Below are 13040 nucleotides of genomic sequence, written 5' to 3' on the forward strand. Positions count from 1 at the left end.
AAAAAAAATATTTTTGGTTTACAAGACCAATGTTTTGAATTTAAACTATAAAAACAAACGATAATAAGTTTTTTAGTAATACTTTTTTTAGGGAGTATAATTTTTGTAAGAAAGCATAAACATTTATTAATTGTTTTATTGAGATTAGAATTTATTGTTTTAAGAATTTATTTAATAATAGTTATTTATTTTACACATGGACTAGTCGAAGATTTTAACTAGTTGAACGACTAGTTGATGAACGACATTTAACGATCTAGTCTCGTTGATGAAAAATACGTCGACGACCCATCCCTAGTGAAGAGCGTCGCGATTAATCGCGCGAGTAGAGCAGTGTGTGGCCAGACGGCAATATCGAGGCGAGCGGCAGCGCGATGAGCAGGACGAGGAGCAGGACGAGTAGCATAGTGTGGCTGGGTAATAACGATTACACCCTGTATATCATCACGCTAAGATCTACAAGAGCGGAGTCACGCGGGTGAAACCGCGCGCAGCAGCTAGTAATAAATCACGTTTAAAATCCGTTAAAAGTATTTAATTTCTAAAGACAATATTTACCTGAGGTTTCAACTGATCCTGTGTGTATGGTTTTCTCAATGGCGTCACTTTGATTGAACCAGACGCGTCGGAAACTTCTGATAGAGTAACTGTGTCCTCTTCATAACGTTCAAATGCCTGAAAATTGGAAAATATGTATATATACTAATAATCTATACTAATATGCTCCCAAAACAGTTTGCTGACATCTTAGAGTCTTACTTATCACAACGTATGTTTAGAGTAAGACAAGATGATGCATATTCAGAGCTTAAGCCTATAAAAGCTGGAGTACCGCAAGGAAGTGTCCTGGGTCCTATTCTGTACTTGTTGTACACTTGCGATATTCCTGAGTTAGAGAACAACACCATTGCAACATTTGCGGATGACACAGCTATAATGGCTACAGGTGACACTCATGAAGAAGCAGTAGAAAAAGTTCAGACAGCTGATAATACGATCTTTGACTGGACGAAAAAATGGAGAGTAAAACTCAATGAGTCTAAATCTATTCACATAGACTTCACAAACAAAAAGCCAAATTATCATCCGGTATACATAAATAATCATGTAATACCTTATCAAAATACAGCGAAATATCTGGGTATGACTCTAGACGCAAAGCTTCGCTGGAAGGCTCATGTCAAAAAGAAACGCGAGGAGCTAGAGCTTCGCTATAAGGCTATGTACTGGCTAATTGGCAAGCATTCTACACTTTCAAAGCAAAACAAATTACTCTTGTATAAACAAGTCCTTATGCCTTTGTGGACTTATGCGATTCCAAAATAAAGTGCTGAGAGAGATCGTGAATGCTCCCTGGTACATTAGAAATGACGACCTACATCGGGACCTTAAAGTAGATCTCGTCACGGACATAATTAAAAAAAACGCCGAAGCTCACGAACGCAGACTTCACCATCATGTGAACGTCGAGGCTATCCAGCTCCTTGACAACACGGACATAGTGAGAAGACTAAAAAGGACAAAACCTTTTGAGTTAGTTTAGTGCAGTGTTAGTGTAATATAGTGAGTGCTATTCATAAAGAACACATGAACAAAGTGTCTTCGCCTTAAATAGAGACATTAAGAAAAGTGTTAATGGACACATTCTTAGACATACTATACCTAGCAAATTAAGTTAGATTTATATTACTCATTAGCCTATAGTAAAAGGCTAGATCGTAATTTTCAATAATGATACCTTAGGTTCATTATTTTAGGTAAAAAAAAAAAAAAAAAATCAACACAAAAAAACACACAAATAACAACAACACAGAAACACATAAACCAGTGACAAACAAAATTCGCGTATGCCGAGCACATGTGTCAGAAGTGAAACTTCTTTGGCAAGATTTTAAATTATATAGAACTAGCTTACCGCCCGCGGCTTCGCCCGCTTTGACTTAAACCTAATAAATTATATACTAAAACCTTCCTCTTGAATCACTCTATCTATTAAAAAAACCGCATCAAAATCCGTTGCGTAGTTTGAAAGATTTAAGCGTACAAAGGGACATGGGGACAGAGAAAGTGACTTTGTTTTATACTATGTAGTGATGTATTAAATCAAACACAATAAAATATAGGGTGTCTCAGCGCCGATTTTAAACTTTAAACACGAATTTCTCGGCAACCTGCGGGGTTAGCTGGAGGGGAGTGGTAGTGTTCGATAGGTGACGAGTGCGGATTTTTTTGTGGCCATGGCGCAGTGGTCTGGTACGCACCGCGCGTACGCAGTAGAAGCGTACTTATGCAATACGTTTTCGTTGAGTGAAAAACGGTGTAAATTTGTAGTCGCTATGAAATCCACCGTTTGAGTGATGCCCCGAGTACTCAATTAATTAAGTCGTGAGGAGAGAAGTTTAGAGCGACAGGATGTTTAATAAATCATTCAATTGGACCACGAAATAGACCTGTGTGATCGATTGAACACATCGACCGCGTCGCCGCTGCGGTCACGGAACATCCAAGACGCTCACATTAGACATCATGCTGCCTCTTTAAGCCACCATCGGTAACTTTTTTGTACCTCAGCTGCAAGAAGAGGATATTGACAAGTCTGATGTATGGTTTCAGAAAGATGGGGCCACAGCCAACACTGCTAGGGACGCACTAAATGCGTCATTTCCGGGAAAATTCATAAGCCGCTCTGGAGACATATTGTGGCCAGTTGGCCACCCAGATCTCCCGATTTAACCCCCGCTGACTTTTTTTATGGGGTTGTCTCAAAGTAAGAGTTTTTGATACCCCTCTTACAAATTTGGAGCAGTTGAAGACTAAAATAACGACAGAAGTGAGAGCCATTTCAGCGGACATCCTTCGGCGCGTCTCGGCAAATTTGCGTGTCCGATTTGAAGAGTGCATTCACCATGATGGAAGACATCTTGACGGTGTAATATTCTGTACATAAAATCCGCACTAATACACTTTAATTTACTACAGTAAAAATATAATGAATACAATTTGTTTTTTTTATACAAATTTTCAAAGTTTAAAATCGGCACTGAGACACCCTGTACAACGCGACTACTAATTTAGAACATAGATTTAGTAATAAATGTTGCCAATTATATTAAAAATAATGCTTAGTTAAAAAAAATGTAATTTCTGGCCCCAAAAACAATATTTTATTTTAAAATTAATTTTATTTCCACTCAAGGATTCAAATATTATTTTCTGTATTTGTATAATTTGTTTTTTTTTTATCATGTGTTGTGTGTTTATCCCTGATAAATATTTAAGTATTTCTAAATTCATAAATTATTTGCAGAATTGTTAACTAACCTGTCTAACTCTAATATTTTTCTTTCCCTTAACTTGGAAAATCCGTTTTTCAGCACCCGGGTTTGTCGTGACGTGGTTAAAGCCAGATGGGTTGCCGCCATCCAAGTATCGAAGAGCTGAAATGTTATAATTCATTTAATAATAGGGTTTTAACAATAATGCTTTACTAAACTAAATATTGCCCCCTTGGTACAGTGGTTGACGCGTGAGCGAAGCACCGAGGGGTCCTGGGTTCGATTCCCGGTGGAGACGAAGAAAAAAAATGTCTCGGTCTGGCAGGACACAAAAGGCTGATCACCTAGTTGTCCCTAAAGCAAATCGATCGTGAAACTTATGTATGCATAATGCATCTGCCCCTTACCCCACTTGGGGACACGGAACTTCACTTCTTATACTTTATACTAGCTGCGCCCCGCGGTTTCACCCGCATTGCTCCGCTTCTGTTGGTCTTAGCGTGATGATATTATATAGCCTATAGCCTTCCTTGATAAATGAGCTGTCTAACCGAAAGAATTTTTCAAATCGGACCAGTTCTCGAGATTAGCGCGTTCAAACAAACAAACAAACTCTTCAGCTTTATAAGATTATAGTATAGATAACTATACTAGATTTCCGCTTTGGCTATATATCATCACGCTAAGACCAACAGGAGCGGAGTCACGCGGGTAAAACCGCGGAGCACAGCTAGTAAATTATAATATTACCTACAATTATTTATTTATTTTGGATGTTTGTTACTCTTTCACGCAAATACTAGCACCGATTACAATGAAATTTGGTATGTAGATAGCTGAAGACCTAGAATAAGACATTCTTTTACCGCTACTTTTTATCCGGTAAATGCCACAGGAACGGGAACTATGCGGATTTTCCTACGAAAATATAGTTATATTTTATAAATGTAACTAGCTTATCGCCCGCGGCTTCGCTTGCTTTGTCTACTAATAAATTATATACTAAACCTTCCTCTTCAACCACTCCTATTAAAAAAATTCCGCATAAAAATCCGTTGCGTAGTTTTAAAGGTTTAAGCATACAAAGGGACATACCTAGTTACTGAGAAAGCGACTTTGTTTTATACTATGTAGTGATATAAAAACTCACCAGATGTGAAATACCCCAAAAACTGCTGACTCTCATGGCCCATAGTTTCTCTGTGTTGTATTGCTTTGCCGTCAAACTTATCATCAAGGCCGACCGTCAAAATGGCCGCCGCCCCGGCTTCGTCCTGTGATGTTTCGCTGCCGAGCCAATAGTGAATGTCCCAGGATAGGTTGTTGCATTTATCTGCTGTCGTCTAAATAAATAAATGTTATTAACATTAAATAAACAAAAATATATTAAAATATTTCGGGACAATTTTCACACATGGCACGATCCCGGATCCACCATACTAAGCTTTCGCTTGTGTTATGGAAACCAGATGGCTGATAAACATACATATGTAAAGAAACTTCATTTCTTTGTACCTATTAAAAGTTTAGTGGATTTGAATTTTGCCGCTCGGCATAGATAATATTATAACATTAGTGAGACATACCTACGACAGAGGTCGCGAGAGAACTAATAATGGCGAACGACGCCAAATAAAATTGTGATGTGTTAAGTAATCTTTGAACTGTTTAAATTGTGTGCTAAAGTTAAATTAAACTTTAAATGTCGTTTCTTTTGTTTTCAGAAGAAACACATCGTTTAATTTAAAATCCCTTATACATATATAATTTTAAATAAATACTTATATAGATAATCAACACCCAGACACAGAGCAAACATCTATGTTCATCAAACAAATATTTGCCCCGGGTGGGACAAATATTTGTTTGTTTCGAACCCAAGACCAGTGGCTTGGAAGGCAGGGTCACTACCAACCAAGCCAACCGGCCAGTCAACATGATAAGTATTTTCCTAAGTTTGATTTTAAGCGAGTATCCTATCCTACTAATATTATAAATGCGAAAGTTTGTGAGGATGGATGTATGTGTATGTATGTTACTCTTTCACGCAAATACTGCTGAACCGATAACAATGAAATTTAGCACACATATAGAGGGTAACTTGGATTCAAACAGAAAGCTAGTTAATACATAAAAAGAGAAACGTCGATATTATCTATACATATAATAAAAACGTAGGAAATTCAAAACAATACCTACATTGAATATTTTTTTTTAATTAATACTTGGGGCGAGATTTAAATCGATATTGAAGCCAAAAATATAGTTTTTAGATGTTTTTTGGTTTGTCTGTATATATGTCGGGACTAAACTGAAAAAGTACCTACTGCACGGATTCATAAAACTTATTTCTATGGCTAATACATAAACTTACTCATCATAAAATACATCATCTTGTTGTATACATTCTACCATTTTTTTATTATTATAATATTAGTATTTATCTTTAATATTGTATTTTTTTATTTATTTTTATTAATGAGATTATTTTATTTTATTTTTTTCCTTATATGTGTTACTCACCTTTAAAATGATGTAAAAATCACCCTTGTAGAATTTACCAAAGTCATTCTGTGGCACAATCACTGGTTCAAAATTCTGGAAAAACAAACACAAACATTATCAAGTGAATCTTTTGGATAGATATACAATTTTACAAAGGGCTGATTTTTCAATCCTTGGATAAAACTTATTCATCGAATAACGTATTAAACTACCATTTCAAAAATGTATTCTAATTGTCCGTATATGACAGTTTACAGGTGACATTTTAAAATGTTCGTGTAATACTTTATTGGACGGATAAATTTTAACCAAGGATTGAAAAATCGGCCCTTAATGATACAATTTTGCACATAAAATGTTCCATTTACATAAGTAGATATGTAGCCGTAAGATTGTAAAAACCTAGACTAAAATCTAAATTGCGAGATCGTCGAAAAGTGATCCGTAAAATTTGCATGCAATTTAACGCATTGTTTTTAGTTTTATAAATATAACTTTGCATTGCTCCGCTGCTATTGGTCTTAGCGTGATGATATATAGCTTATAGCCTTCCTCGATAAATGGGCTATCTAACACCGTAAGAATTTTTCAAATCGGACCAGTAGTTCCTGAGATTAGCGTGTTCAAACAAACAAACTCTTCAGCTTTATAATATAAGGATAGATTATATTACCTATCTGTGACAACTATACATAAAATAATATAAATTCAAAAACTACTTACATTAATTCTCCACATTTCTATACCGGCCCGTTTTCCCGCATTGGCGAAGGCAGGGTGTGTTTTGGCCTTTATCCTTGCATCCTGAAATTTACAAATTACAAATCACTACATAGTATAAAACAAAGTCGCTTACTGTCCCTTTGTATGCTTAAATCTTTAAAACGCAACCGATTTTAATGCGGTTTTCTTATTAGAGTGATTCAAGACGAGGGTTTTAGTATATAATTTATTAGGTTTTAGACAAAGCGGGCAAGCCGCGGGCGGTAAGCTAGTCCTTAATAATATCAAAATCCTATGTGTTCGGTTCTATGAAAGATTTTAGCTTTCTCTTTCTTTTTTTGGTTTTCTGCTTTAATTACTTCGCAAATTTGAAGGGAAGTTCATTTAGAAACTTTTAATAGAGCTCCTCATTGTATTGCACAATGAGGACGTCATTTCGAAAATCTGCTATGAATACAAAATGTATGGGAAATCCAAAGTATGGGAGCGTTTAATGGATTTGGATATTTCTCGTTTTATTTAAAAAATTTATTATGGCCATTTTTCTCATTAGGTTAAGTACTTTCGATATCAGTTTAAAGTTTTTTGATATCTGCAATAGTTACGGAATAATCGCCTGTGCACACTTTACCCCAGCCACACGACTCGACGAGTGGTATGGGAAGTGACGAGGGAAGTAGGCAGGGACGTAGTGTGGCCACGTTACTCGTCATGCCACTCGTCGTGCTCATCGTCCTGCTCACTGCTCCCTATTTTGTCGGCTTTTGCGCGCGAGTCAAAGGACCGGCAATACGAGTGCGAATTAGGGATGGGCGTCATGGAATTAACGGACTAGTTAAATTAACCGTCTATATGTACACTCAACGATTCGACTAGTCCATCGCTCACCAATGCACTAGTTGAATTCAACGGCTAAACAGTCTTATTGATAAGAATAAATTCTTTTCTTTGAAGTTTTTAAAAAAAAATATTTTTGGTTTACAAGACCAATGTTTTGAATTTAAACTATAAAAACAAACGATAATAAGTTTTTTAGTAATACTTTTTTTAGGGAGTATAATTTTTGTAAGAAAGCATAAACATTTATTAATTGTTTTATTGAGATTAGAATTTATTGTTTTAAGAATTTATTTAATAATAGTTATTTATTTTACACATGGACTAGTCGAAGATTTTAACTAGTTGAACGACTAGTTGATGAACGACATTTAACGATCTAGTCTCGTTGATGAAAAATACGTCGACGACCCATCCCTAGTGAAGAGCGTCGCGATTAATCGCGCGAGTAGAGCAGTGTGTGGCCAGACGGCAATATCGAGGCGAGCGGCAGCGCGATGAGCAGGACGAGGAGCAGGACGAGTAGCATAGTGTGGCTGGGTAATAACGATTACACCCTGTATATCATCACGCTAAGATCTACAAGAGCGGAGTCACGCGGGTGAAACCGCGCGCAGCAGCTAGTAATAAATCACGTTTAAAATCCGTTAAAAGTATTTAATTTCTAAAGACAATATTTACCTGAGGTTTCAACTGATCCTGTGTGTATGGTTTTCTCAATGGCGTCACTTTGATTGAACCAGACGCGTCGGAAACTTCTGATAGAGTAACTGTGTCCTCTTCATAACGTTCAAATGCCTGAAAATTGGAAAATATGTATATATACTAATAATCTATACTAATATGCTCCCAAAACAGTTTGCTGACATCTTAGAGTCTTACTTATCACAACGTATGTTTAGAGTAAGACAAGATGATGCATATTCAGAGCTTAAGCCTATAAAAGCTGGAGTACCGCAAGGAAGTGTCCTGGGTCCTATTCTGTACTTGTTGTACACTTGCGATATTCCTGAGTTAGAGAACAACACCATTGCAACATTTGCGGATGACACAGCTATAATGGCTACAGGTGACACTCATGAAGAAGCAGTAGAAAAAGTTCAGACAGCTGTTAATACGATCTTTGACTGGACGAAAAAATGGAGAGTAAAACTCAATGAGTCTAAATCTATTCACATAGACTTCACAAACAAAAAGCCAAATTATCATCCGGTATACATAAATAATCATGTAATACCTTATCAAAATACAGCGAAATATCTGGGTATGACTCTAGACGCAAAGCTTCGCTGGAAGGCTCATGTCAAAAAGAAACGCGAGGAGCTAGAGCTTCGCTATAAGGCTATGTACTGGCTAATTGGCAAGCATTCTACACTTTCAAAGCAAAACAAATTACTCTTGTATAAACAAGTCCTTATGCCTTTGTGGACTTATGCGATTCCAAAATAAAGTGCTGAGAGAGATCGTGAATGCTCCCTGGTACATTAGAAATGACGACCTACATCGGGACCTTAAAGTAGATCTCGTCACGGACATAATTAAAAAAAACGCCGAAGCTCACGAACGCAGACTTCACCATCATGTGAACGTCGAGGCTATCCAGCTCCTTGACAACACGGACATAGTGAGAAGACTAAAAAGGACAAAACCTTTTGAGTTAGTTTAGTGCAGTGTTAGTGTAATATAGTGAGTGCTATTCATAAAGAACACATGAACAAAGTGTCTTCGCCTTAAATAGAGACATTAAGAAAAGTGTTAATGGACACATTCTTAGACATACTATACCTAGCAAATTAAGTTAGATTTATATTACTCATTAGCCTATAGTAAAAGGCTAGATCGTAATTTTCAATAATGATACCTTAGGTTCATTATTTTAGGTAAAAAAAAAAAAAAAAAATCAACACAAAAAAACACACAAATAACAACAACACAGAAACACATAAACCAGTGACAAACAAAATTCGCGTATGCCGAGCACATGTGTCAGAAGTGAAACTTCTTTGGCAAGATTTTAAATTATATAGAACTAGCTTACCGCCCGCGGCTTCGCCCGCTTTGACTTAAACCTAATAAATTATATACTAAAACCTTCCTCTTGAATCACTCTATCTATTAAAAAAACCGCATCAAAATCCGTTGCGTAGTTTGAAAGATTTAAGCGTACAAAGGGACATGGGGACAGAGAAAGTGACTTTGTTTTATACTATGTAGTGATGTATTAAATCAAACACAATAAAATATAGGGTGTCTCAGCGCCGATTTTAAACTTTAAACACGAATTTCTCGGCAACCTGCGGGGTTAGCTGGAGGGGAGTGGTAGTGTTCGATAGGTGACGAGTGCGGATTTTTTTGTGGCCATGGCGCAGTGGTCTGGTACGCACCGCGCGTACGCAGTAGAAGCGTACTTATGCAATACGTTTTCGTTGAGTGAAAAACGGTGTAAATTTGTAGTCGCTATGAAATCCACCGTTTGAGTGATGCCCCGAGTACTCAATTAATTAAGTCGTGAGGAGAGAAGTTTAGAGCGACAGGATGTTTAATAAATCATTCAATTGGACCACGAAATAGACCTGTGTGATCGATTGAACACATCGACCGCGTCGCCGCTGCGGTCACGGAACATCCAAGACGCTCACATTAGACATCATGCTGCCTCTTTAAGCCACCATCGGTAACTTTTTTGTACCTCAGCTGCAAGAAGAGGATATTGACAAGTCTGATGTATGGTTTCAGAAAGATGGGGCCACAGCCAACACTGCTAGGGACGCACTAAATGCGTCATTTCCGGGAAAATTCATAAGCCGCTCTGGAGACATATTGTGGCCACCAGTGGCGTGCCTAGGGTGTAAGGACTGGGCAAGCCCAAGGTTTTCAAAGTTTTTGCTGGGTACCCTTTTCTTGAATTAGAAACCTTCCTAAGTTCTGCAACTTGTATTGATAATGTTTACTGTGATTGCAACTGTTTAGAAAAAAGTATTCTCAATACACTCACTTCGGATCACTGTGGCCAGAAAGTAGTTTTTGAATGGGATTGCATACCTACATTTAAAAGAATTAATGTTAGGCCTATAACTAAAAAAGGCATTCATAAATTTAGAGATAATATTACAGTAATCCAAAATTAATAATGCACATACAGATCTTCGCATAATGTCGTATTTCCGTATACACCCGAATCATTGAATCGTAAGAGCCCTAAACAATGCACTTGCAGTTTACACCCTGTTCAAAAGAAATAGAAGTCAATTTGCGGTCATATACAATCAAAAACAATTCGGGCGGTAGGTGACGCTAGCCTGTCAGTATAAAATCCGTCAGTCGTCTTTATATATTGGTGGTGACTGCACGTGTTCTCTCTGAGTTGAATTATATAGAGCTGCTATTACATACCTTTCTTGGTTTTGTTTTTAAAGGTGAATTTTTCGATGAAATGATTATTTACACAGGTGATAGCAGTAGGGAAATTGAAAATGAATGGAAGTTCCGATGTATCTACAATGTCAGAAATAAAGAAAATCCCTTATTCTGATTGTTTTATTTTAATTTTTTTGTAATTTTCATAATATGAATGATCAGTACTGTAAATACTTTTGAACTGAGATTTTAATGATTACATTTCTACAATATATAAACCTGTGTTTGAAAACCATATTTTATACAATATAAACCTTGTGTTATTTTAACCGTATTTTCTTCCATTACACCATTCTTCTATACACTTTAAAAGTACTACAAAATTTTCCAATTAGATAGAATATCAAAGTGTTAAATTAAATTAAAGTGTAGTGTAAATTTCATATATTTATAAGTAAAATGGAAGTACATTATTTTGTAAAATGGAGCTACATCTGCCAACAAACTGTTTTACAGTTTGGCAGAGTACTATGTTATTATGTATACGTGTATTTTGTTCTGAAATGAAAAATAAATAAATAAAATAAATAAATAAATTATATCAATCCAACAAAGATATAATATTTGCAATCACGGGTTTATCCTCGCTATTTACATACAAGATAATATTATCGAAATAAAATCGTTACTTACAAATCAATATTAATCTCTTTTAGCACAAAACACATAATTTTACTAAATTATGCATGAAGAAAATGCATTTAACCACTCTATATACATATCGTCTTCGGAAGCTCCGGGAATATGACAGTTGCCGAATAGTAACGAAGATTTCTATGCGCATTATTACTTTTGTAGTACTGTAATAATAAATTGCCTGGCCTGAATGATCAATCCTTCCATAATAATCCTTGTGAAATGTTTACAAATCTTTTTAATTTAATTCATAATGAGTTTGAAAAAATCTTTAAAGTTAAATCATTAAGTATTACCAAGGATTTACTTACCATTTAGCCAATGGGCAACACCTAGTATACACAGATGCAGGAACGTTTTATATGAGTTATATGGCATGAAGCAATATAACAAAGACTTGTCATTTCTTAGTTATGTTAGAAATTATTCGAAAACTTTTAAAAAAGTTTGTTTCACTGCCAAGTGCTTGTATGTCAGAGATAAAATACGCAACTCTGATAACAAAGTTAAAACGGTTTGGGCAATTATTAATGGTGAAATGGGTAAAAACCAATCAAATAGTACCATAAAACTTGTGAATGCTGGTAGGGTCATTGACAAAAGTGCTGATGTTGCGCTTGCTTTTGAAGATTTTTTTAGTAGTGTCCCTGCTAGTATTACCGAAAAATTAAATTCGTCATCAGCGCTTGCGGAGTCCTACTTGAGGGACCATGTTGCTGAGTGTAATGTATTATTTGAATTGCGACATGTGACTGCAAAGGAAATTGTTAAAACTTTTAAAACATTAAACTTAAAAAAAACATGTTTTTTTTTTTTTTTTTTTTATTAACAATAGGCAGAGGTTTGGCCACAATCCCACCTGATGGGAAGCGGTGATGTGGCCTACTTGGTTGCACGTCTGCCTAGAAGGAGCCTATTCACCCTGGCTTTGAAGAGGTCCAAGTTGTATTGTTTAGGAAAAATGGTGTTAGGGAGTGAATTCCATTGTTTAGCTGTTTTTATGATGAAGGAAGACTCGAAGCGGCGAGTTCGAATATTGGGGATATCCACAATAAAAGGATGATATCCTTCGGAGCGCCTCGAGGTACGATTATGAAATGGAGATGGAGGAATTAAATTGTGTAATCCATACGCACATTCTCCGAAATGCAATCTGTAGAACACCGAAAGACATGCCACCTCACGACGATGCTCAAGACTCAAGAGCCGAGCTTCAACTAAGGAAGGGTTGTTGATGATACGTTTGGCACGTCTTTCAATTGAATCCAAAGCCCCTAGGTGGCATTTAGCGGCGCCAGCCCACAAGTGACTGCAGTACTCCACACACGAACGGACTTGAGCTTGGTAAAGGTTAAGAAGCTGTCCCGGTGTGAAGTACTGCTTGACCTTGTTCAGAATTCCGAGCTTTTTTGCGGCCAGATGGGCCTTGGATTCAATAAACTGCCCAAAGTTGAGTGTAGACGAAAGGGAGACACCAAGCAACTCCAGACAGTCGGCTATTACTAGTGGCACATTTCGGAAGGTCGGAGTAGTTGATATAGAACTCCGTTTTGCGGAAAACAAACACGCTTGAGTTTTCGCTGCATTAAACCCAACAAGATTGGCATCGCCCCAATCGGACACAGCCTGGAGTGTATGGTTTAAGCG

At 36.7% G+C, this 13040-nt stretch overlaps 1 protein-coding gene across 1 annotated transcript in view; it reads right to left on the reverse strand.

Moving 5' to 3' along the window:
* LOC149475123 (actin depolymerizing venom protein gelsolin 1-like) overlaps window positions 1–13040 on the reverse strand; it is an 82255-nt gene that overhangs the window by 48055 nt on the left and 21160 nt on the right. The window contains exons 2-5 of the mRNA XM_089713755.1: window positions 6504–6584; window positions 5799–5873; window positions 4426–4618; window positions 3322–3437 (exon numbers count right to left, since the gene is read on the reverse strand). Coding sequence (XP_089569881.1) covers window positions 3322–3437; window positions 4426–4618; window positions 5799–5873; window positions 6504–6584 — 465 coding nt within the window. The remainder of the gene's footprint in view (window positions 1–3321; window positions 3438–4425; window positions 4619–5798; window positions 5874–6503; window positions 6585–13040) is intronic.

The sequence above is a fragment of the Colias philodice genome, chromosome 31, assembly GCF_061535455.1.
Source record: "Colias philodice isolate Cphi_HAF_F1 chromosome 31, ilColPhil1 Martin Lab GWU primary, whole genome shotgun sequence".
NCBI classification, from domain to species: domain Eukaryota; kingdom Metazoa; phylum Arthropoda; class Insecta; order Lepidoptera; family Pieridae; genus Colias; species Colias philodice.